Below are 24,467 nucleotides of genomic sequence, written 5' to 3' on the forward strand. Positions count from 1 at the left end.
ATCTTTGATATGAAGCGTCCTATTATTACGTTAATCAATGTGACAGCTTTCGTGTATTTTCAAAGCGACGGTTGGATGTGATGCCGATCCCCAGAAAAAGGGCTGTTACGGCTACTCATTGTTGACGGCTGTCGCTGTTCGAGGCAACGCATTTTAAGCGTGCGTGTGAGGCACAGTCAGAGCTTGGGCGTTGATCAAATTTGGTGTTTCATTTCAACGATCCAGATTTGTGAAGAGATGAACGACCTAGATTGATATCGTTTGAATTCAACTGTGGAAGTCATCTGGAGTGTCCTATAAAAAGGGAGATTTGAGCATTGTTAGAGGTTTTCACTTTTGCGAAACCAAGCTCTCTGTGTTCTTAAAATTCTTTGTGATTTTCGACGATCTTCAAGTGTTTTCCGACGACATTTTCAGTTTTCGACAAGTTTTAGAAGGCCATTTCTTATTTTCCAATCGTAGAAAACCCCAATCCGTTCGTTTCAGTAAGTATTTATCTAGTTTTTCACTTTTTTTGAATTCTGAAGATGGTTTTGAGAGTAGTAACACTTCGAGCGGGAATTGGCCGTAGTTTGGGTGGATAAGCCTATGTTGACGACATCCAGTGAGGTGGCCGAGGCTATATTAAGGAGGAAAAATATCTGGCAGAGGCCTGATAGCCCGTAGACATGTCAGAACGTTGTTGGGCTTCTGACTATCCATTGAAGTTAAGAGAGCCCGACCTGGATAGACTTCGAGCAGAATATAAGATCCTTGACAGCGATGACCTTAGATTGTCGGAGCCTGATGAATGAGCCTATTACCCTAGGTCGGGGTGTGTAGCTGTGCATGAGGCTCTCTTCAGGGCTGGACTTAGGTTGCCTATCCACCCTTTCTTCCGGTATGTCCTTAGGTCATACGGGTTACCTCCAACCTAATTAAACCCGAACTCCTGGAGCCAGATGGTGGGCTCCTGAATGTTGTGGAAGGAGGCGTCTCTTGAGGTGAAGATGTCCTTTTCGATCTTTCAGACCCTGTAAATCTCCAAAGTGGCAGCTGGGAGGATCAGACTAAGGGGTGGTATTATTTGACCTCCTGGGGGCCTACACTCCATTCGTTCAAGACCTGCCAAGCTCAATAAAGGACTGGAAGACATCATGGAGTTGGGCGTCAGGAAGGTGGGACACAATGGAGGGGACCCCCTTGCTTCCCTCACAGTCCCAACTAAGGATTCATCGTTTAGTGAGTGCTAATACCTTGTGTTTAAATTTCTTTTGAGCTTTTATTCGGTTCCTGACCTATGTTTGTTGTTTACAGGCAATCTTCCTCGGTGTGAGATATCCACTGAGGAATTTGACATAATTTGCATTGTTTATCAGCTCCCTCTGAAGAGGACATCTTATCACGAGCTGATTAAGAAGAACAGACACTTCGTTATGCACGAACTAATGGCCTCGCAAGGTGAGTATCTAAAATGGCTTTATTGTAGTAGGTTTTCAAACTCCATACACTAATTTTCTCGATTCCCTACAGATAATTTCAACAAGAAGAGGCCCTTGAGGCCTAATTTTAAGACCATCCAAAAAATGATGGTCGAGGCAAGAGCCTTGAAGACCTCCTCCTCTGCCTATAAGAAGCAGAGCGAGGAGTTGGTGACTGCAAGCAAGCAGCTTCAGCCATTGACGGAGGAGGAAGAAATAGAAGACCCTGAGGCAAACTTGCTAAGGAAGGGTAAGAAGGCTGCTAGCCCTTTGAAGGGGCCAATCCTGGCGAGACCCCCACCTGTTTTGAAGTAAACCACAATACCCACCGGGATGGCCATTTGGGAGAAGACTGTTACCACTTCTGAGGCTTCATCAGTTGCTGTTGCTACTCCGACTGAAGCTCCGGTTCCTGCAGTGCCACTTTCCCAAGTGCTGGGGCAACAAAAGAGGAAGGGGGCTCGTCTCTTAAAGGAGGCAAATTTTCTGGCATTAACACTGACGAGCTCGTGAAGGAGGTACTGAAAGCCTTGCCTCCGAAGATCGCTGCAGTGGTGGTGGTCCATCACAAATATTGGACTGAAGAGTAGAGGGACCACACCGCTTCCTACACTGCAGAGGACCTCGTGGTAGTGAACAGTGTATGCATCGCCCGAGCCCTTAGCGCAAGTGTCCAACTCGAGGGTTTGGTGAGGAACCTCAATGCCAAGAGGGAGGATCTGGCTAAGCGTTTGGAGGAGGCGATGCATTATGGGGACGCGGTGTGGGCTGCCCGAGAAAAGGCCTCTTAGGCAGAGAAGGCGAGGTAAGAGGCGGAGGGCCACGCTGGTGAGGGCCAATGAGGAAGTGGAGAGGTTGAACTGTGACGAGGAGGGTTGATTATGCCAATGAGCACCATCGGCTCGCCAATGAGACTCTGGAGGCCTCCAACAAAGAGAAGGTCGAGCTGAGGCTATGGGCAGAGGCCCAGGCTGAGGAGATCGAATCTCTGAAGGTCGAGGTGAAGGCGTCGGGGAAGTCAGCGGTGCAGAACTTCATCGATCATTTCGAAGAACACCCATTTTATGATGACTTTGCCAACTTTTGGGCCTCGTGGAATGCCTAGGCAATGTTGGATCGCCTAAGGGAGGTATACTCTACTCTGGATTTAACTTCATTGGAAGCGGAGTTCGGTGGGCCTATTGGAGGTCGACCTGACAGGGTCGTCGAGGAAGCTATCGAAGTTACCCCAAAGGCCGAGCCGGAGACCGGAGCTGAAGATGCCTCTAGAGTAGAATAGGAACATTCTGTAATGACTTCGGCCCACATTTTGTAAGTTGTTTTGATATTAATGAAATCAAAATTTTTCTGAGTGTTGTTGCTTCTCCCCTTAACTTTTATGTTGAACTGTTTGTATCTTGATGAGTAAAGTAAATATTAAGCACCACTTTCCAATAATAACCGATCGATAACAGAAGAACGGACCCATAAAAAGCACTGAAAAACTGAGGTACCAATTGATTAACCCACATAACATAATGGAGAACTGTGGTATTATAACTTAGGAACTTACATTATCTTTTACAAAGGCAGTTCAACACTTAGTAAGGTAGGAATGTTACAATACTAGACAAAATGTAGATCGAATTAGAACATACACATCACTGATAGTACTTCCTCAAGTGTTCAATGTTCTACTGATGATGCAGTACCTTCCCTGCCATGTCTTCTATTTCATAAGTGACTGGTCGGGACTCCTTGCGGATGCGATAAGGACCTTCCCAGTTCTGTCCAAACACTCCGGACCTAGTTGGCTTTGATGATTGGAAAACCCTTCTGAGGATGAGGTCCTCCAGACGAAGAGTTCGATTTTTGAGTTGTAATAATAGGTCATCTTTCTTTGATACTTGGCAACTTTATTTGGGAGGAATCCTTTCTTTCTTCAGGGAGGTGAAGTTCATATACTAGAGTTTCGTCGTTGCCGATCTCATTGAAATGTATTCGACGATGAAGGGGACACCCACCTCGACAGGACTCATGGCTTCAGATCCATAGGCCATGGAGAAGAGTGTTTCACCTGTCGCAGTTCGGCTGATCATTCAAATCGCCCAGAAGACATGGAGAGCTCATCGACCCATGCTCCTTTCGAGGCGTCAAGCTTTCTTTTCAGGGTATGTTTGATGGTCTTGTTTACTACCTCAACTTGCCCGTTGGCTTGGGGGTGATGAGGTGTTGAGAAGTCCTTCCTTATGCTGAGTTTGTCACACAAGTCTCACATCTTTTTTTATCGAATTATCTCCCGTTATCAGACACTAAAGAGTGGGGAATGCCGAACCTACAAATGATGTTTTTCAAGATGAATTTTGTAGTATTCACCTCGGTGATCTTGGCCAGAGGTTCAGCCTCAACTCACTTGGTGAAGTAGTTAATGGCAACAACGATGAAAGTTGCACTTTCTCCTCCTTTTGGGAGTGGACAAATGAAGTCGATGCCCCACTTGACGAATGGCCAATGGCTGGTGACCACGGAGAGGCTTTGAGAAGGCTGCCTTTGAATGTTTGAGAAGCGCTAGCACTTGTCATATTTTTGAACAAACTGCCAAGAGTCACTTTTCAGGGTCGGCCAGAAGTAGCCTTGTCGAAGTATGTTGTACGCCAGATTTGTTCCTTCGGAGTGGTTAGCACAGACTCCCTCATGGATTTTCCTGAGTATATACATGGCTTCTTCCCCTCCAACACATCTGAGAAGTGATGAGGCGAAGCTCCTTTTGTAGAGCACATCATCCTGGAGAACAAACTGAGCAACCTTTCTCCTAAATTTCTTCGCCTCGCTTTTCGAGGTTGGCATTGATTAATCTTTGATATAGGCTACGATGGGTAGCATCCAAAGTGGGATGCCTTCAATCCATAGTACCTTTTTGCCTCCAGAGATTGAGGGCTTCGGTAGGCGCTCAATTAAGACAATTTTTAGCAACTCCGATCCCTGCCGTTGGCCAATTTGGACAGGGCATCGACGTTTGCATTTTCGAGGTGTGGGACTTGAACCAGTTCGAATCTATTAAAGTAAAGGACTAGGTTCAGAACCAATTTCAGATATGTATCCATGCCACTGTTTTTAGCTACAAACTTTTCGTTGACCTGACTTATCACAAGCTGTGAGTCGCTACTTGGTATGAGCCTTTTGACTTGCATTTCTTTCGCTAGTCTAAGGCTTGGTAGGAGGGCCTTATATTTTGCAGCATTGTTCGAGGCTTTGAAGCCGAATCTGACTGCGTAGCTTAGGTTATGGCTCTCTGGACTTTCCAAAATGACTCCTGCTCCGAATCTAGTTTTTCCTGACGATCCAACCACAAATAAGTTCCATGTTGGGGGCTCAGCTGGTTTTATTGTCACCTCCATTTCTGGGGCTTAGGCAAACTCAGCCACAAAATTTACGAGGGCTTGGTCCTTGATAGAGTTTCGAGGTTGGAATAGTAGGTCGAACTCGCTGAGCTCGATTACCAATTTTAGCAAACGGTCTGACGCATCTGTTCTCTGCAATACTTATTTCAAGGTGAAGTTGGTGAGCACTTCAATAGAATGGGCCTAAAAGTATGGCCTCAATTTCCTTGATGCTGTAACAAGGGAGAGTGCAATCTTTTCCATATCTGGGTAGCGCGTCTCTGCTGGGAGTAGTGCCTTGCTAACATAGTACACCGACAATTGATACGTGTTTTCCTTTCTGAGAAGGACCGTGTTGATAGCTTCATCTGAGACCACTAAGTATAGCAGCAGGGGTTCTCGTGGTTCAGGTTTTGATAGTAGGGGTGTCTCTCCTAAGTGTTTCTTCAGCGCTTAGAAGGCATTCTCGCACTCATCCGTCCATTGGGATTTCTTTCCTTGCTTCAAGACTTTGAAGAAGGGTAGGCTCTTGTCAGTGGCCCTGGAGATGAAGCAGCAGAGTACGGCTATTCGACCGTTGAGGTTTTGGACCTTCTTTGGCTTTTTAGGTGACCTCATTTCCAGTAAGGCTCTTAACTTTCTTGGATTTGCCTCTATTCCTCTTTGGTTCACAATATACCCCAGAAATTGGCTCAAAGCTACCCCGAAGGTGCACTTGAGAGGGTACAACTTCATTTTATACTTTTTAAGAATCTGAAAGGTCTGGTCGAGATGGCTTGCTTGTTCTTTCGCCTGGAGGCTTTTAACTAGCATGTCGTCCATGTAGACTTCCATAGTTTTACCAATGAGCTCGACAAACATCATATTGACCAGCCTCTGATATGTAGCTCCGATATTTTTTAATATGAAGGGCATCACCTTATAGCAATACAATCCTCTGTCTGTGATGAACGATGTGGATTTCTTATCAGGTCAGAACATGGGTATCTGGTTGTAACTTGAGTATGCATCCATGAAGCTCAAGAGCTTATGTCCAGCGATGGAGTCCACCAGTTGGTCTATCATTGGGAGAGGAAAACTGTCCTTAGGACATGCCTTATTTCGATTTGTAAAATTCACGCACACCCTCTATTTTTCGCTAGGTTTCTTCACAAGGACCGGGTTGGATATCCACTTCGGGTAGATGGCTTCTATGATGAAACTGCTACGGCTTAATTTGTCGACTTTTCTTTGAGCGCTTCATATCACTTTGAGTTGAGGGCTCGTTTTTTCTGCCGATGCGGGGCGCAGACGGAGTTGATGTTAAGGTGGTGGCAGCTGATCCTTGGGTCTATTCCCACCATGTCTTCGTGCTTCCAAGTAAAGATATCCAGGTTCATTTTCAAGAAGTTCATCATTTCTTCTTTCACTTCGGAGGGTAGCGCTTTCCTAATCCACAAGACCCGAGTGGTGTCTTCAGGGGTTGTAAAAAATGTTTTCAATTCTTCCATTGGGATCACATTTGGTTCAGACTCGATGATTCGAGGATCCAACTCATCAAGAGGGTGCCCTTCTCCAATGACCTCTACCATGTCGACGTCTTCCTCCTGTTCAGAGGTGTTGAGCATATCTGTGTCCACATTGGCTTCGTTGGTGGTATTTGTTATGATGACACTGACAGTGCGAGGTTCGAATTTTCGTAGAGAGTTGAGATAACATGCCCTTGAGCCCATTTGGTCGCCTCGAACTGTAGCAATTCCATGCTCAGTTTGGAACTTCATACACAAGTAATGGATGGATGTAACTACCTAAAAATCTTTCAAGGCAGGTCGGCCCAATACTCCATGGTCAGCCCAAAAGATCTTTCAAGGTAGGTCGGCCCAAAACTATCCTTAGGACATGCCTTGTTTAGATTTGTGAAATCCACACACACCCTCTATTTCTGCTAGGTTTCTTCACAAGGACCGGGTTGGATATTCACTTCGGGTAGATGGCTTCTCTGATGAAGCCGCTACAGCTTAATTTGTCGACTTTTCTTTGAGTGCTTCATATCGCTCTAAGTTGAGGGCTCATCTTTTCTGCCGATGTGGTGAGCAGGAGGAGTTGATGTTAAGACGGTGGTAGCTGATCCTTGGGTCTATTCCCACCATGTCTTCGTGCTTCCAGGCAAAGATATCCAGGTTCCTTTTCAAGAAGTTCATCATTTCTTCTTTCACTTCGAGGGGTAGCGCTTTCCCAATCCGCAAGACCTGAGTGGTGTTTTCAGGGTTTGTGGGAAAAGTTTTCAATTCTTCCATTGGGATCACATTTGGTTCGGACTCGATGATTCGAGGATCCAACTCATCAAGAGGGTGCCCTTCTCCAGGGACCTCTACCATATCGACGTCTTCCTCCTGTTCAGAGGTATGCCCTTGTTCAGAGGCGTCAAGCATTTCTGTGTCCACATTGGCTTCATTAGCGGTATTTGTTATGATGACACTGACAGTGCAAGGTTCAAATTTTCGCAGGGAGTTGAGATACATGCCCTTGAACCCATTTGGTCGCCTCGAACTATAGCAATTCTATGCTCAGTTTGGAACTTCATACACAAGTAATGGATGGATGTAACTGCCCAAAGATCTTTCAAGGCAGGTTGGTCCAATACTCCATGGTAAGCTGATCTGTGGTCTACCACCAGGAACTCTATGAAGTGGTGGGCCACTAGGGGGCTGACCCCATCTCGACAGGTAGAGTAATTCACCCTCGTGGGACGATGCTGTCGCCAATAAATCCAAATAGCGAGTCAATCACGGGGATCAACGCATGTTCAATCTACATTTTATTAAAGGTGGATCCGAACAGTATATTCACCAAGCTGTCATTGTCGACGAGCATGCGTTTGAGTCCGTTTCGAGCCACTACGGCTCTTATCACTAACGCATCACAATGGGGGTGGTGAAATCGTTGTGCATCTTCTTGAGAGAAAGTGATCGAGGCCATTCTATTGACCTCTTGGATCTGATTGACAATGTAAGTAATCATTGGGGAATCCTTTGCTTTCCTTGTGTAGTTCCTCTAGGCATTCTTGATGTTGCCTTCGATGTGAGGTCATCCAATGATTGTATCAATTTCCCTGATAACTTAGCCTTCAGAAGGGTCCTGATCCCTATGCCTGGATTCTCCTCTGTCCCTAGATCCTCTCCTCCAGGGTGACTGGTCTCTATATCACCTCTCTCCCCTATTCAGGGAATTGGACTTACAGGGGTATTCATCCCTTTACGGGTTGCTTCGGTTTGAGGATCGAGGAGCATCCTTACATCCGCTGGTGTCGTGTCCGTAAAAGTTGATGAAAGGTGCAGAACCTTGCCCCTTCCAGGGCTTGTTTGATCGCTTTTTCTTCTTCTTTCGATTGTTGTTTGTTCCCCTGGATGGTCCTACTTCAGCACAAGCATTTTCATATGCTAGCATTGGTATTGCATTTAGAATGGCTAAAGCCAATGCCTGCCCGGATGTGGAGGCTACTGTGTGACTTACTTGGGCCCATTGCTGGGTGACGAGGTGTGCTGCCCTGTTGTTGAGGTGGAGGGAGTCCCCACGCTGTACGATTTCGATGGTCAACATCTCTTTATTGACAATCTCCACCATCATCATTTCTACCTGTTCGTCATAGGTAGCGGGATTCTTGCTACGTACATCCCTCCAGAACAAATTGTTCATGTTGAGGCTACTTTTCAAAGCTGAAAGAGCCTCTTTGTCAATGACTTGCTCACAATATGTGATTTCATCAGTGATTCTGGCGAGATAGCTTTTCAGCGTCTCGCCAGGAGCTTGCCTCATATCGTGTAGGCGTTGTACTGGGGCCTCTCCTTCCCTTCGTGAAAGGTATTGGTTCAGAAATGCCTTCTTTAAGTCTTGCCAGCTTCTGATGCTTAGGGGTGGTAACCTGCTATACCACACTTCAACAGCTCCGGTGAGGGTTAGATGGAAGGCCCTACATTTTAGTGCCGATGAGGCCCCTCTGAGACTCATCTGTGTCATGTACTTAGTTTGGTGTTTCTGTGGGTCCCCATTTCGTTCATACTTTGGGATTTTAGGGGCCATGAAGTTTGCAGGCATTGGAAAGCTTCGTATTTCTCTGGAGAATGGGAGGTTGTCATCATCGTCATCAATTTCGTAGGAGCGACATGGTCCTTCAGAGCTTTCCTCTGATGCATTTTGGGGAGGTAGAGGTGCCTCTTCTTGACTACCCCAATCCGCTAGGTTTCTCCTCTCCTACCTATTTCTAGGCGGAGGAGGTACTTGTTCCTACTCTTGCCGAACTGATCTCTGCATGGAGCGGATCCTATTGCTAGGATTTTGCCCTATTCTGTCGAAAACATTGACAGTCCTTTGTGGTTTGTATTCTGGTGGGAAGTTTTCTCCTAGTGGTGGTTTTGCTTGTTGGCTCTCCTGTGTGTAGGATGTGATATCCACACCCACTTCTCTTTCAAGGGGGGTGTTCCTGGCGCTGGCTCGAATGGCCTCGGCCATGAGACGCAGGAATTTCTTGAGTTGGGTAAAATCCTTGAGGCATTTGGAAGCCCCGATGACCTCGGGTTTGCATGAAGAATTCATGCATCGCCACATTTTGAGCTGCAATGTCCCTCATTCCGACAACTATTTGAGCCATTCCTTCAGTGAGCGCTACTGTCCTGTTGCCTCGGTGATGTCAGTGATAGGGTCTCCGATGTGTGACATTGGTCCTGATTATCTTTTCTTCAGAGGCATCCCCGTGCCCTTCAAAATTTGCATCTCATTACTATAACTCATCTTGTCTACCTTTTTGAGGTGTTAAGAACTTGATTGTAGGTTGACTTTGTTCTTTTTCAAGGGCGTGCCCTTTTTAGGGTAAGTCGATGGTTTGCTGGAGGCTTTTCCGGTGGACAATGTGGAACTTTTGGAAGGGAAGTTTTCCACGGATGGCACCAATCTATTGACCTCAAGAATTGGAACCTCTACGTGGCCAATGGATAGTTACTCCACATAATCCTCCTTGCGCACAACAACACACGGTTAGAAGCACACGACCAGAACCAGCGGTGGTGGCGGCGGCCGTATACACTCGGATGGTCAAGTCAGCGTTGGGTGATTGGAACAATGCTCAAGTTGTGCAAGAGAATGGGGATGAGAATATATATTTCTTAGTATGGAGAGCTAAGTTGTGTGAGTTTCATTACCTTTATCTCTTGCCAAACCTTGGATATTTATAAACGCAGAGCACCGTTAGATGTGGAACACGTGTATGCATCTGACGGTGTGAGGCGTCCACTCATAGGTTTCAATCAGCAGCGTCTAGAGTGGGCAGACAATTTGTTCTTTTAAGTTGAGTTGACATAAAGTCGATATGTCACATTAACTAGATCTATGGAAACTTCACATCAATTGATTCTTGGAGGCAGAGGGGATCCTGATAGATATCTTTTTGACAGTGGCGACGGCGAGATCTATTAAGGGGGTACCTCGGAGTACCCAACACTTCGGAGTTGAGTGACACTTCGGTTACTTTAGTAGATCTACTCTTCACCTTGCAGCGTGTCATGTTGAGGTCGTCAAGAGTGGGTGTCACTTTGGGAACTACTTCGGATGGACACGTGTCACTTCGGAGAGTGGTGATTGTTGTTCCGAAGTGGTTTGATTAGGGGTGTAACAGCCCCAATTTCCAAATTCTACCGACCCTGATTTTGAAGCTATTTTTTCCTTTTTTTTTTGTTATTTTAATTTGTGTAAATTGTAATAATTTTTTTTTTTAACATATGAAATGAGCACCTTGTTCTTCAATTACTCAAAGCCACATGTTGCTCTTCAATTGATTTTGGCATTTTGCTACCAATCACCAGACAGTGAGAGTGAGATAGGCTTCCAGTTCATTGTTGCCGCTTGCCTTTTGCGATTGTAAGTTGCTCGCTCTCATACTCTGTCACTGGAATTTGGAAAAAATATATATTGCATCCTGTGAAATTGTGAATTGATTATATGAAATTGTGAATTGGACCGTGAATTGATTATGTTAATTGAATATGTGAAATTGTGAATTGCACTGAATTTTTCATAATAGTGTTTTATTTTTTATCATCATTAAATCCATGATCAAAACCTCTACGTTCAGTGTCGAAGAATGTTGCCTGCACTGAACTTAAATCCTGGCTCCACCCCTGATGTGGAATTTCTCATTTTGTCTATGTTAGTATGGTTTTAAAGTTGTAGTTGGTCATCTTCAAGTAAAAGCCATAAGGGTGATAATCACATTTGTATATAGTCTACTGTCTATCCGACCCTCGAGTTTCTTACACTTATTACATTGCTCAACATATGATCGACCATACTTGAGAAGGACCAAATTTACTATACCTAACTTTTAAGAGGTGGGATTAGCTAGAATTTGCCAACTAATCACTAAAATAAACTAGTAAAGAAATTGCATGTGGAACAGAGGCAGGTGTTTAGTAAAGAAACTTCTCATACTCAACACATGAACGTGGGTATTAATGAAAATATTTAATTTATTCCCAAAATACACAAAATATATAGTAATAATCTTAAATTATTTTGTACAGGTACCTCATCAAATGCGGCGTCCAAATGGGACATTGAAGCCACATTCTAAGAAATGTCCATAACCATTGCCAAGTGGCTAGGGTGCATCATCATTTAGCCTCGTAAGTCCCGAGCGCCATTTGTTTTATATGTGAAAATGACTGTTTTTGTAATTTGTATATATGTTTTTATCTAATTCGAAAAATTATGATTGTCAAATAAATATGTAAAATGGTTGAGAAATGAATACATAGATATAAATGATTATAATGATACATGATATCATTTTCAACATGTAAGTTCTTTGAGATATGAAAATTTCAAGAAATTGATGTAAAGATATCTCGTCGTATGTTACTTTTGGTTGAGAAATGAATACATAGACATAAATGATTATAATGATACATGATATCATTTTCAACATGTAAGTTCTTTGAGATATGAAAATTTCAAGAAATTGATGTAAAGATATCTATATATATATATATATATATATATATATATATATATATTTCTTTTTTGATGGTCAACTACGTTAATTTAATCGATTAATTGGACTTACACTCTAAAAATGACATTTATATACTGATTATTTAATATCAAGTGGTTCAAAAGTAATTAAGGGCTTTGAAATATATAATGAAAGTTGTGATTTAGCTGCAAGTTGATCGTGCGACGCACACAGGATTTCAATCATGGCGTGATCCGAGGAAAATGGTCAAACATTGTAAAAGAACCATCCATATATCAAATCAGATTCAATTAATCACATAATGCACATTTGCAGGCTTCTTGTGACAAACAACTTGTGATGTTTCGTCGTCTTTATCATGTAAATTTCTGTACTATCTCTTGTGCAGTAGGGAACCCCACTCCACAACAAAAAAGCAAAAAGAAAAGGAAATAATCAAAGTCACTTCGAAAAATCTATCGATTTGTAAGATTACGTACAAAATTATTATTTCTATTTAGCACCTTGTGTGTAGAAAATGAGTTAGATTAAGTGCAATGGGGTCACAGAATTTTGAGCGGAGTTGCATTCGAGTTACCCTACTTTAATTTTGTACCATTAGATAATGATCACTTATCTTTAATTTGATAAGATGAATCATCCAAAAGACAAGGTTGGAGGATAAAGTACGTCGTGTGACATGGTATGAAATTTACCCGCAGCTTGTCATGTTTATTTACTACCAGATAAAGTCTGTCCCAACTCACAAATTTAAGTAATCATTTTTTGGGAAATTAATTTAATATTTGCAATCTATTACACTCTCTTTGTTTTGTTTTGTCACACTTCATACTACTTAAAGGTAAATTAATATCTTGATAAATATCTCTACTTTATCTTTTCATTCATTCAAGTTTGGCAACTCCCAAAAACAAATTTAAACCTTTATTTATTTGTTTCATTTGTAGTTTATTCATAATTTCTAATAAATGAGTTGATCTTCAATTTATTTTGTCATTATTGTATTTGTGGCTATTACTTTGTCACGCTTTTAAAAAAAAAGAAAAGAAAAGAAAAAGTGGATGCTCTTGAAATTTTTGTTTCATTTGTGGGTTTATAAGTGTGATTTCTCCTAATTTGATCTTCAATGCATTTAATTCTCGATTATTTATTCTTTTAATCTTTATTTCATTTTAGTGTTTGTTGTGATTTCTCCAATCGATAAGTTGATGCTAAGCTGATGCCCGCTCTGCATAGATAAAAGCCTAAGCTAGAACACAACCTCAAATAGTGGTTTACTGGTTTACGCACGTTTGAAGAAAAATTCTTCAAGATTTTTTTAACTTATAATTATTCAACCAAAAATCGTCCAACTGAAAACAATGTATAAATATCATCATCAAGGTCCCAAATTAGAATTTTGCTGCTGACTAGTATCCCTCCCCAAATTAAGGGCAGCTGCTAACCCTGCCTTGCCTAGGCCATGACCAAGCTTAGCTTCCCAATGTCGAGCTCTCCAAATATGCAAATTCGTCACCTCCCCAATTTTACTACCGGACCTGTAAATTGTTAAAATTCATAATTTCTCACTAAATTCTAATAGAACATGTTGGGAAAAGACCTACCAAAGATAGCCCAAAGATCAAACAAAGTTGACAATGTGAAAATTTCCAAACCACTTCAAGAACAAGAAAATGAGGAAGAAATGATTTCAATGGAATATATGAAGATCAATGTATTTGGATTACTTGAACAAGTCTCAAGTTAATCCCCAAGAAAGAAAATAACTTTGAATTTATACCCAAGATGAATAACCTTCAATCTTGTAAAATTCTCTCCAAGTTTTCTCTCTTTTCTTCTCTCAAAACCGGGCTCTAGGTCTTGTATTATTATGAGAAGGAAGAAAATTGGCTATATATATAGTCTATCGGGGTGCCTAGGCATCGTGTTTCTGTATGGTTCTGCACTCGGGGCGCCTAGGCGCCACTCTAGGCGCCCATAGATGGCGCCTAGGCGCTCTCACAGATGGCGCTTAGGCGCTCTTCCCCTTCAACTCCTTCTCTTCTCACAATTCTCCACCTCGTACATCATTTGATAGACCTCAAATTTTGGACGAACACAAGAAGAAGAAGCAAGCACCAAAACTCGGCTGCACCATTCAAACCATGATTGTCTACGTACCCAAAACTCGGGATCAAGCCTCCGTAGTTCACCTCCACCTTCATATACTCTCCACCTCATTTCAACCCCACCCCGAAAGGCCATGCCCTCTCGGGCATATCAACACGGACTAATGTGAAGCAAGTTAAAGCAATGTTGAAACTTGCTACCCGTTACCACTTTGGTTAACATGTCAGCTGGGTTCTCATTTGTGTGTACCTTCAAGAGTGAAATATCACTTTCCTCTATAACATCATGCACAAAATGATACTTGACGTCAATATCCTTAGTTCGAGCATGATGAACCTGATTCTTAGCCAAGACTCTGGCTATCACACCACAAGTCCACACAATCCTGCTCAATCCCCAAATCATCTAGAAGACCCCGTAACCACAATGCTTCCTTCACTCCCTCTGCTATGGCCATATACTCGGCCTCTGTAGTAGAAAGAGCAACTGTAGCTTGTAACATCGATCGCCAACTAACTGGGGCACCATGTATGCAGAACACATATCCAGTAGTAGATCGTCGTCTATCTAGATCACCTGCATAATCCGAGTCCACAAACCCACTTATATGACATGCATCTCCACCAAAACATAAACCCGTATCCGCGGTACCTTTTAAGTACCTCAAGATCCACTTCACAGCTTCCCAGTGTGCCTTCCCCGGATTCGCCATGAATCTACTGACCACACTCACCGTCTGTGAAATATCTGGGCGTGTACACACCATGGTATACATCAAACTGCCAACTGCACTAGTATAAAGCACACGATCCATGCGTACCTTTTCTTCCGCTGTAGTAGGAGACTGTTTACCAGAAATGGAGTTACCACCGACTTTGCACCTTGCAACCCGAACCTAGCAATAACCCGCTCAATGTAGCCTTTCTGACTCAAGAACATTCGCCGGTTCGTCTTCTCTCTTCTAATCTCCATACCCAGTATTTTGCTAGCAGCCCCCATATCCTTTATCTCAAACTCTTTACCAAGTTGAGATTTCACCTTATCTATCTCCACGTTGCTTTTTGAAGTGATAAGCATGTCATTCACATACAGAAGAAGATAGATATAGTTACCTCCCCGAAGTTTCCGAATATAAACACAACAGTCATACTCACTTCTGGAGAAACCATGCTTTAGCATGAAGGAGTCAAATCGCTTGTACCACTGCCGAGGAGATTGCTTCAATCCATATAGTGATTTTCTCAAGCGACATACCTGACGTTCCTTATCCTCAACTTTGTAGCCCTCAGGTTGATGCATATAGATCTCCTCATCCAAATCTCCGTGCAAAAAGGCGGTTTTGACATCGAGTTGTTCCAGCTCAAGATCATGATGAGCAACAATACTCAATAGCACCCGAATGGAAGTGTGCTTGACCACCGGAGAAAAGATCTCATTATAGTCAACTCCCTCTCTTTGTGCAAACCCCTTTGCCACTAACCTCGCTTTGAATCTTGTACCACCGAACTTGGTAGGATCCTCCTTCTTTTTATACAACCACTTGCAACCAATAGCTTTCTTACCTATGGGCAATGGGACAACCTCCCATGTTTGGTTCTTGTGAAGTGATTTTATCCAACTCTCGCTATTGTTATTTAAAATAGCTTCCTTAAAAGTGGTAGGCTCATCATCCTCCACCGAGAGTGCATACTCAACCAAATTTGTTGCCCATAGTGCCTCAAAGGCTCGTCTGACCCCAACTTTAGGACTTGCTTGTAAGTACGGCGTGGCCTAGAGGAAGCCAAGTTATCTGCAAGCTGCTGCTGTTGCTGTGCCTGTACATTCTCTTGCTGAATCGCCTCTTGTTCAAGCCCATCATCACTCTCATCTTGAGTGTCTGTTTGATACTCTTCTTGAACATGCCTAGAATCAGGTTGATCTCTAGGTTCTATGTCAACAACTTGAGACATTGTAGTCTCAACATCATCACCACCGGGCACTGTAGCTTTCAACGAATCTATCATGGAGTTCTCATCAAAAGTAACATCTCTGCTGATTATGAACTTAGAATCCTCTACATACCAAATGCGATAGCCTTTAACACCTGCTGCATACCCCAAGAATATAGCCTTCTTGGCCCTCGCATCGAGCTTTCCCTCGTTGACATGATAGTAGGCTGTGCATCCGAATATTCTGAGTTTCTCATAATCTGCATGTTCTCCTGTCAATACCCTATAAGGTACATCTCCATCTAACCTTGAATGTGGAGACCGGTTCACTATGTAGCAAGCATTTGCAACCGACTCTGCCCACCATTCTCTGCCCAAACCAGCATAGGATCACATACACATCGATTTCTCTCGAAATGTGCGATTCAGCCTTTCCGCGACCCCATTCTGTTGCGGTGTATTTCTTACTGTCCAGTGTCTCACAATGCCTTCCTTACCATAGAACTCCTTGAAAGCACCATCTGTATACTCGGTATGGTTATCAGATCTCAGTGTCTTCAATTTCTTTCCTGTTTTGTTTTCAACCATTGCTTTCCACTTCTTGAAAGTGTCGAATACCTCATTCTTATGCTTCAAAAAATAAATCCAAGCATATCTAGAATAATCATCAACAAATGTAACAAAATACTTGAAGCCGCCTTTGGAAGTGACAGAAGCTGGACCCCATACATCCGTGTTCACATAGTCAAGAATGCCTCTGCTTTTATGTTTGCTTGGCTGGAACTGAACTCGGTGTGCTTTACCGTACACGCAATGCTCGCAAAAATCCATGCAAGGCTTCTTCAAGTTCTTTAGCAAACCTTTCTTGACTAGCAAATCAAGCCCCTTTTCAGACACATGCCCAAGCCTCCTATGCCATAGCCGAGTGCACTCACATGGGTCTCCACCACTTCCACTTGTTCCAACTGCTACATCTTCAGTAACTGTAGTACTCTGAAGAGCATAGAGATTGCCTTCACGAATACCCTTCATCACAATCAAAGAACCACGAACAACCTTTTTTACTTCATTCCATGTTACAATCTTGCAACCACCGGAGTCTAAGGCACCAACAGAGATAAGGCTCTTTCGCAAATCAGGAACATGTCTAACATCTATCAATGTTCTAACCACTCCATCATGCATCTTGATTCTAATTGAACCAAGCCCCACCGTTTTACATGAATGGTTATTACCCATCAACACGGTTCCACCATCAGTGCTTCTATAGGTAGTAAACCACTTCCTATTTGGACACATATGGTAAGAGCGTCCAGAGTCAAGAATCCACTTATCGGAGGTTTCTTCATCACAAGAGATGGTGTAGCACTCATCGCTTTCCGCTCCTTCCGAGGCATAGCTTACCTCTTGCTTGACTTGCACCTTCCCATTGTTGTTGTTCTTATTGTTCTTCTTCCAACCCTTTTTGTTTGGACAATTCACCTTGAAATGCCCAAGCTCGCCGCATTTGAAACAAGACCTTTCCGCAAGAGGTCTAGAACTCGATCTAGATTTTTCTCCCTTGCCCTTTGGTCGCACATTGCTTCTACCCCTTACAAACAATCCTTGAGCTTGCTCCTTGTTACCAATGGTAGACATGCCACTAGTTGCAATCTTTCGAAGATCATCCGCTAGAAGTGACGTTCTAGTGTCCTCCATCACAAGTTTATCACCCACAATCATCAATGTTTGTACTAGGTTCTCGTAAGACTTTGGCAATGAAAGAAGTAGTAGAAGTGTTTGATCCTCATCATCTACATCCACATCAATGTCCTTCAAGTCCGATATGATCCTATCAAACTTGTTGATGTACTCCCGAATTGGTGTACCTTGATCCATCTTGCAAGTATACAATTTGGATTTCAAATAGATCCGATTTGTTAGAGTCTTCGTCATGAAGTTCGCCTCCAACTTTGTCCACACCTTCGCCGCCGTTACCTCACTATCAACCAAGAAAGCAACATCTCTTTCAAGGCAAAGAATGATAGACGCTAGTGCCTCTAGATCTAGCTCTTTCCAATCCTCGTCCGACATATCAACGTGCTTCTTCTCCTTTCCCGCCAATGCCTTGTGCAACTTTTGAGAAATCAACAAATTTTTCATTTGCATTCTCCAATATGAAAAATCATTCTTCCCATTGAATTTCTCTATCTCATACTTCCCAATCTTCACCATTCCTCTAGTAGACATGATTTATCCACTTGTTTACCAAAATTAAATCACCAAAGTTCACTTGAAAATTTTCACAAACACCTTATGCACAACAAAGTTCAAGCAACTCACCACAAAATCGAAGTTTAACCACCTTGATTTAGGAAGAAGCTCTGATACCAAATTTTTTTGAGGAAGAAATGATTTCAAAGGAATATATGAAGATCAATGTATTTGGATTATTTGAACAAGTCTCAAGTTAATCCCCAAGAAAGAAAATAACTTTGAATTTATACCCAAGATGAACAACTTTCAATCTTGTAAAATTCTCTCCAAGTTTTCTCTCTTTTCTTCTCTCAAAACCGGGCTCTAGGTCTTGTATTATTATGAGAAGGAAGAAAATTGGCTATATATATATAGCCTATCGGGGCGCATAGGTGCCCAAGAGTGGCGCCTAGGCGCCGTCTTTCTGTATGGTTCTGCACTCGGGGCGCCTAGGCGCCACTCTAGGCACCCACAGATGGCACCTAGGCGCTCTTCCCCTTCAACTCCTTCTCTTCTCACAGAACACGTTCAATGAACTTGATAAAAAATATGATTACGTTATATAAATTTATTCATGTTTTTAGTAGCTAAATACTCGGGGAAAAAAAATCCCAAAATGAGTAGTAATTGGTTAAGCAAGAATAACTCGGAGCAATAAGGTGAGGTGGGCACATCACCTTTTGTCCAATTTAAATTTTAAAATTCAAGAAATGGACAGATTCCAGATCACAAGACAAGACCAGAAAACTTATGATAATAATATCTGCATTTTGGCTGTAATTTGGTTGTCATTTACTATTGAATAAATCTATTTGTACAACACTTTCAAAAATGTTGTAGTTGTAAAAAAAAAAAAAAAAGTGTTGGTGGAAAGAGATGAATTATTTTTAAAATTGTCCAATAATAGTGTCGAGCAACATGTTCACAGCAAAATTGTCAAAATCATTATGCACTGAGCATGATTCGTTATTGTTTATCACTTGACACCGACAGTATGGTGAATCTTGGAAGCTCACGAAGCAGCCTCAAGAAGTTTAATTTTAAAAAAATGTCAAAATACAGATACTTTTTTGTGTTTGACTTGGGCACTTGATCTCATCTGAAATTAATTTTCTTACACGTTAAAGATTGATTAAGATTCGTTAATTGTTTTTTTCCTTTTTTTTTTTTTCAAACCAAAACAGGTCTGAACCTTCCATTTGCCAGACCTCTGAGGACTCTGACAGTGGAAGCCTGTATAATTGCATTCTTGTGCTTCTTTATTAGCATAATCTCTCTCTATACTTTTGACTTGTACATTGATGACCAACTCTCATTGCTCAGTTTCATCTGAATTTGTGGAGTCAGTGCCATTCTTTTTCTGTTTGAGATCCAGAATTCATTGAAAACTAAAAGAGTCTTTAAAATAGATGGACTTGGCCTGATAGTGCACAAATCTGTCAATCCCTTGTTTCTTTTCCAAGATTTTTGATCTGAGTTTTCTTTAATCATATCATATTTTCATGAAAATGACACCAAATTCTGTAGTGATTACACTTGAGAAGCCTGAAAATGTTTCTTTAATTGAAGCAAATGATTCCCGAAGGGAACTAATTTTCCAGGAGAAACAAAAGGCTGCGAGTCCCAAGCAATTCACTTGGGTTCTTCTTCTCAAAGCACACAGGATTGTGTCTTGTATTCCATGGCTGGCAATGAGCTTGTGTACAATTTTCGGTTCGATCAAGAAACGAATTGCCACTTCTTCGGATGCGAGGGAAGAAGATCCCACATACAGAGGGAAGAAAATATACAGGTTTCTAAAAGCATTTCTTGCTATTTCAATTGTAGCTTTGATTATTGAACTCATTGCTTATTTCAAGAACTGGGATTTGAGTTTGGTTCATAATCCATGGGAGGTTCAGAATAATCTTGTGCAGTGGTCTTATATGGCTTGGCTTTCTTTTAGAGTTGGTTACATTGCTCCTTTGATAATGACACTTTCCAAATCTTGCATTGTACTCTTCATGATTCAATCACTGGATCGCCTTGTGCAATGTTTGGGTTGTTTCTGGATTAAGTACAAGAAGTTGAAGCCATCGATTGAAGGGGAACCTTATGACATTGAAGATGGATCGAGTTATCCCATGGTTCTTGTTCAGATTCCAATGTGCAATGAAAGAGAGGTAATAAAAGAATGTTATGCATCTTTTTTTGAAGATCCCTTTGCTGCAAATTATGTATATATACTATATATTTTGACTTATAATTCTTTAAATTATTTTGGCGTAGTGTCTAATTATGTGTGATTATTGTCAGTAAAGTGAAAAAATTTCCATTGCGAGTTAACCAGATGGAAAGAGGATAATTGAGTAGCTAAAAGGTTATTGCCTTTTTAATACGTTTGATGGTCAGTTCTTCAAGTTCACGTGCTATTCAAAATCGTTCTCAGGATTGATTGAGTTTTTGTGATTATGAAACATATCTGCCTAATTTACTAGATTGTTTATTGTATTGAATGAAAATTATGTGGAATTTCAGGTATACGAACAATCAATTGCTGCAGTTTGCCAGCTCGATTGGCCTAAGGATCGGTTTTTAGTTCAAGTTTTAGATGACTCGGATGACGAAGTTGTAAAGAATTTGATAAGGGATGAATGCTTGTCGTGGAAAGGGAAAGGGGTGAACATAATCTACAGACATCGGTTAATCAGAACAGGATACAAAGCAGGCAATCTTAAATCAGCCATGGCTTGTGACTATGTCAAAGAATATGAATTCGTTGCAATATTTGATGCAGACTTCCAACCAAATCCGGATTTCCTTAAATTGTCAATTCCTCATTTTAAGGTAATAATTTAAAAAACTACCTAACTGTGTGCCTTAGTTACTATTGCTCGACAAAGTTTTAAGAACCTCATTTCTCGTTTCAGAACAATCCTGAAATAGGCCTTGTCCAGACTCGCTGGTCGTTTGTAAATAAGGATGAAAATTTACTTACCAGACTCCAGAACATCAATCTCTGCTTCCATTTTGAAGTTGAGCAGCAAGTAAATGGCGTTTTCCTCAATTTCTTCGGGTTCAATGGAACAGCCGGTGTCTGGAGGATTAAAGCCTTGGAGGATTCAGGTGGTTGGCTTGAGAGGACTACGGTTGAGGACATGGATATAGCTGTTCGTGCCCACTTGAAGGGGTGGAAATTTATCTACCTCAATGATGTGAAAGTTCTTTGCGAATTACCAGAATCATATGAAGCATATAAGAAGCAACAACATCGTTGGCATTCTGGCCCTATGCAGCTCTTCAGACTATGCCTCCCGGACATTATATCCTCCAAAGTATATTATTTTCATTAACTTTTGCTTATTTGTTAAAGTGGACTGAATAATACTAATTATTTTTCCCTTCTATGATGTTATTTCTGCAGATATCAGTTTGGAAAAAGGCCAACTTGATATTCCTTTTCTTTCTCCTAAGGAAACTGATACTTCCCTTTTACTCATTTACTTTATTTTGTATCATACTTCCATTGACAATGTTCATACCGGAGGCTGAGTTACCAGCTTGGGTGATCTGTTACGTCCCCATTGTCATGTCCATTCTGAACATTTTACCGGCACCTAAGTCCTTCCCCTTTCTGATGCCATATTTGCTCTTCGAGAACACAATGTCGGTGACGAAATTTAATGCAATGGTATCCGGGCTATTTCAGCTAGGAAGTGCCTACGAATGGGTAGTCACGAAGAAAACAGGCAGAGCATCAGAATCAGACTTGCTAAGCCTTTCTGAGAGGGAACACAAAATGCTGAATGAAGAGAAAATTCAGAGGCGGCTTTCTGAATCAGGTCTAGAAATGCTCGGCAAGTTAAAAGAGCAAAGTGAAAAGGTCCATACTGTAAAGAAGAAAAACAGGATTTACAAACCGGAACTTGCACTTGCATTTCTTCTACTCACTGCAGCTACAAGAAGTCTGTTATCAGCACACGGAATTCATTTCTATTACTTGCTGTTTCAGGGGTTGTCCTTCCTTGTAGTAGGCTTAGATTTAATTGGGGAGCAAGTGAGCTGAGATATATGCTCAATGGTAATTATTAATTTCTCGATTCAAGTTTGATGTTTTTGAACATGTACTTGAGTTCAAAAAAGGGAAAAAAGACGGAAAAAAAGAAGAAGATTAATTTCCAGTTATATTATGAACTGGAGTTTATCAGAGATAATCACAGGCAAGACTCAAGAATTGAGAAGTAGAATAATAGGATTGATTCTTTCATTGTATAATTACCTGAACCATCAGTGTTTCAAATAATGAATATAGTATTGAATATAAATGAGTCATGGCAAATATTTTGATATCTATTTCAGCAACTTGTTCTTTTTCCCTGTTTGCATTCATATGCTAAATGATTTAGTCACATTTGTAAATAAGATTGATTATTAGTCCTGTTACCTGTATATCACATTGAAATGTGTTGCTCTACACCAGCAAGAAAGACGAAACACCACATTGGTAACGACGACGGTGCTAGTTCGGTTACACACACTGATGAAAATAGAAAATCCAAGCTTAAATGACTGTGCTTGTATCATGTGGGTTTGGAAATTTATCTCGATTCAGCATATAAATCTGCAGGTTATGTTTCATTGATCCAGCGAGACTGGAATTTTATTAGACGACCAAGATTTTACGACTCTGTATATATACCAGAATTCTGTACTTGAATCAATATTAAGTAGCACAGCCAAAATATGTGCTCCTTTTGGCCTTTGATATAATAGATTGTGTACATATACTGGAACTTTACATGATTCTTAACTTCAGTTCTATGCATAAACATCGTTTGTGTTTGTAGGTTTCATCAGCGTGGGACAAGGATATCCTATACGAGGTTGTATTTCTTGAACTTTTATTCGATTGAGTTCTTGAATCTCTATCAAAATGAAGATGTTACATGTACTTGCACGCAAGGGCGCTGCTGAATTTTATCTATTAAAAGTATTGGCACAAAATTTTCTAGCAATGACTAGAAAATAAAGATAAATATCGTCTTCATAGAGATGTCAAAATGTGTTGGACTGTCTAGACCTTCGCAGCCCTACACGTGAAAACCCAACTCAAGTATGGTCCATGTTATATATCCTTGTGCCCTAGACTGGTGACACAATCATCCATCATTTTCTTAAAATGATGTCAGTATCATGACATAATTTTGAAGAACTTTGTCCTTCAAATGCAACTTTTGATTTAGGTACTAGGATAGATCCCGTTTCCCTTGTAGGTTCCTTCACCACATGTACTCAAACAATGTTAGCACATATTGTATCACGACCGCAAAAAGAAGAAACGAAAGAGTGCATATTGTTTCATTGTTAACATCGCCAGGCCAGCATACTGCCTTATGGACTAGTCACTTCCTGCCGCTTGGTGTCATTGTTACAGTAATTTCTATCGAAACTATCTAAGAATTAACTTTGGTACATTTCTATGATGTAATGACAATATTGATACTGAAGAAATCCTATATATATATATGTCGAGGAACAAACTCCACAGTATCACCTTAACTTTAACAATTTAGGCACTCACAGTACTTCACTTTGTGAAAAATGGCAGTCAATAGAGTTGCCACTTTGACTATGATCTGGTTATCTTTTGCAGCATTGGCAGTGAGTACACAAACGTGGGCCCCGACCCCAAGCCTGAATCCAGGCGATGCACAGGGACTGCTTCATTCCACACTACGATGTTTGGATTTGTTGCTGCTGTCGTTTCATTCTTCGCCATAAAAAGGATGATTTGAGCTTCCCGTTTAGTATTGTACATGATCGACTTCAATAACTGGAATATACATGATTACTTATTCATGTTTCTCTTGCAAGAAATGAACACTTGTGTCATGTTAAGATTAAAGCATTCAAGAACCACGAAGTTCGATCAGTCATAAGTCATATTTCAGTTAGAATTTTAATTTTTCTTTCTATCTTAATATTGTCTAGTTCTTTTGTCGAACATATCTATCGTACTATTCGCATACTACTAAATAATTTGTGGTTGATAGCTGGATCAAATCAAAAATTAGAAATTATCAAAGAGATAATAAAAGCAATGGGACCAGATTGCACATGCTATACATGCCAACCATACTAATTTTTCCGGCTTTTAGTCCAAAACAGTTGTACATTTTGGGTGTTTTCTCTGTCACAATATCAGCTTAACAAGATTTTTGGTACTCCTCACAGTTAAGATAACAAAATAAAAATGTTTAGAAGATGTAATTGTTTAGTGGATCATAATGCAACACATGGTAACATCATAATGCAACACATGGTAACACTGTAACCTAAAATGGCCTGATAAAGAAAACTCATGAAGAATTCCCCTATGACATATTTGAGTTCC

The 24,467-nt window shown here is 41.2% G+C and overlaps 1 protein-coding gene across 1 annotated transcript; it reads left to right on the forward strand.

The window, feature by feature from the left end:
* The first annotated feature begins 18,956 nt into the window (after positions 1–18,956).
* On the forward strand, positions 18,957–22,420 carry LOC111368079 (xyloglucan glycosyltransferase 4-like). The gene is made up of 4 exons (XM_022989269.1): positions 18,957–20,256; positions 20,612–20,920; positions 21,004–21,408; positions 21,498–22,420. The coding sequence occupies exons 1-4, from the start codon at positions 19,597–19,599 to the stop codon at positions 22,137–22,139; spliced, it is 2,016 nt and encodes a 671-aa protein (XP_022845037.1). The 5' UTR covers positions 18,957–19,596; the 3' UTR covers positions 22,140–22,420.
* Positions 22,421–24,467: the final 2,047 nt, after the last annotated feature.

This window comes from Olea europaea, chromosome 18, assembly GCF_002742605.1.
Source record: "Olea europaea var. sylvestris chromosome 18, O_europaea_v1, whole genome shotgun sequence".
In the NCBI taxonomy this organism is placed as follows: domain Eukaryota; kingdom Viridiplantae; phylum Streptophyta; class Magnoliopsida; order Lamiales; family Oleaceae; genus Olea; species Olea europaea.

Bases quoted from the DNA above. Each gene is read 5' to 3' on its own strand.
- LOC111368079 (XM_022989269.1), top strand. From the start codon at position 19,597: ATGAAAATGACACCAAATTCTGTAGTGATTACACTTGAGAAGCCTGAA. The intron at 20,257-20,611 runs GTAATAAAAGAA...GTGGAATTTCAG, and splicing joins CAATGTGCAATGAAAGAGAG to GTATACGAACAATCAATTGC. The intron at 21,409-21,497 runs GTATATTATTTT...TTATTTCTGCAG, and splicing joins CGGACATTATATCCTCCAAA to ATATCAGTTTGGAAAAAGGC.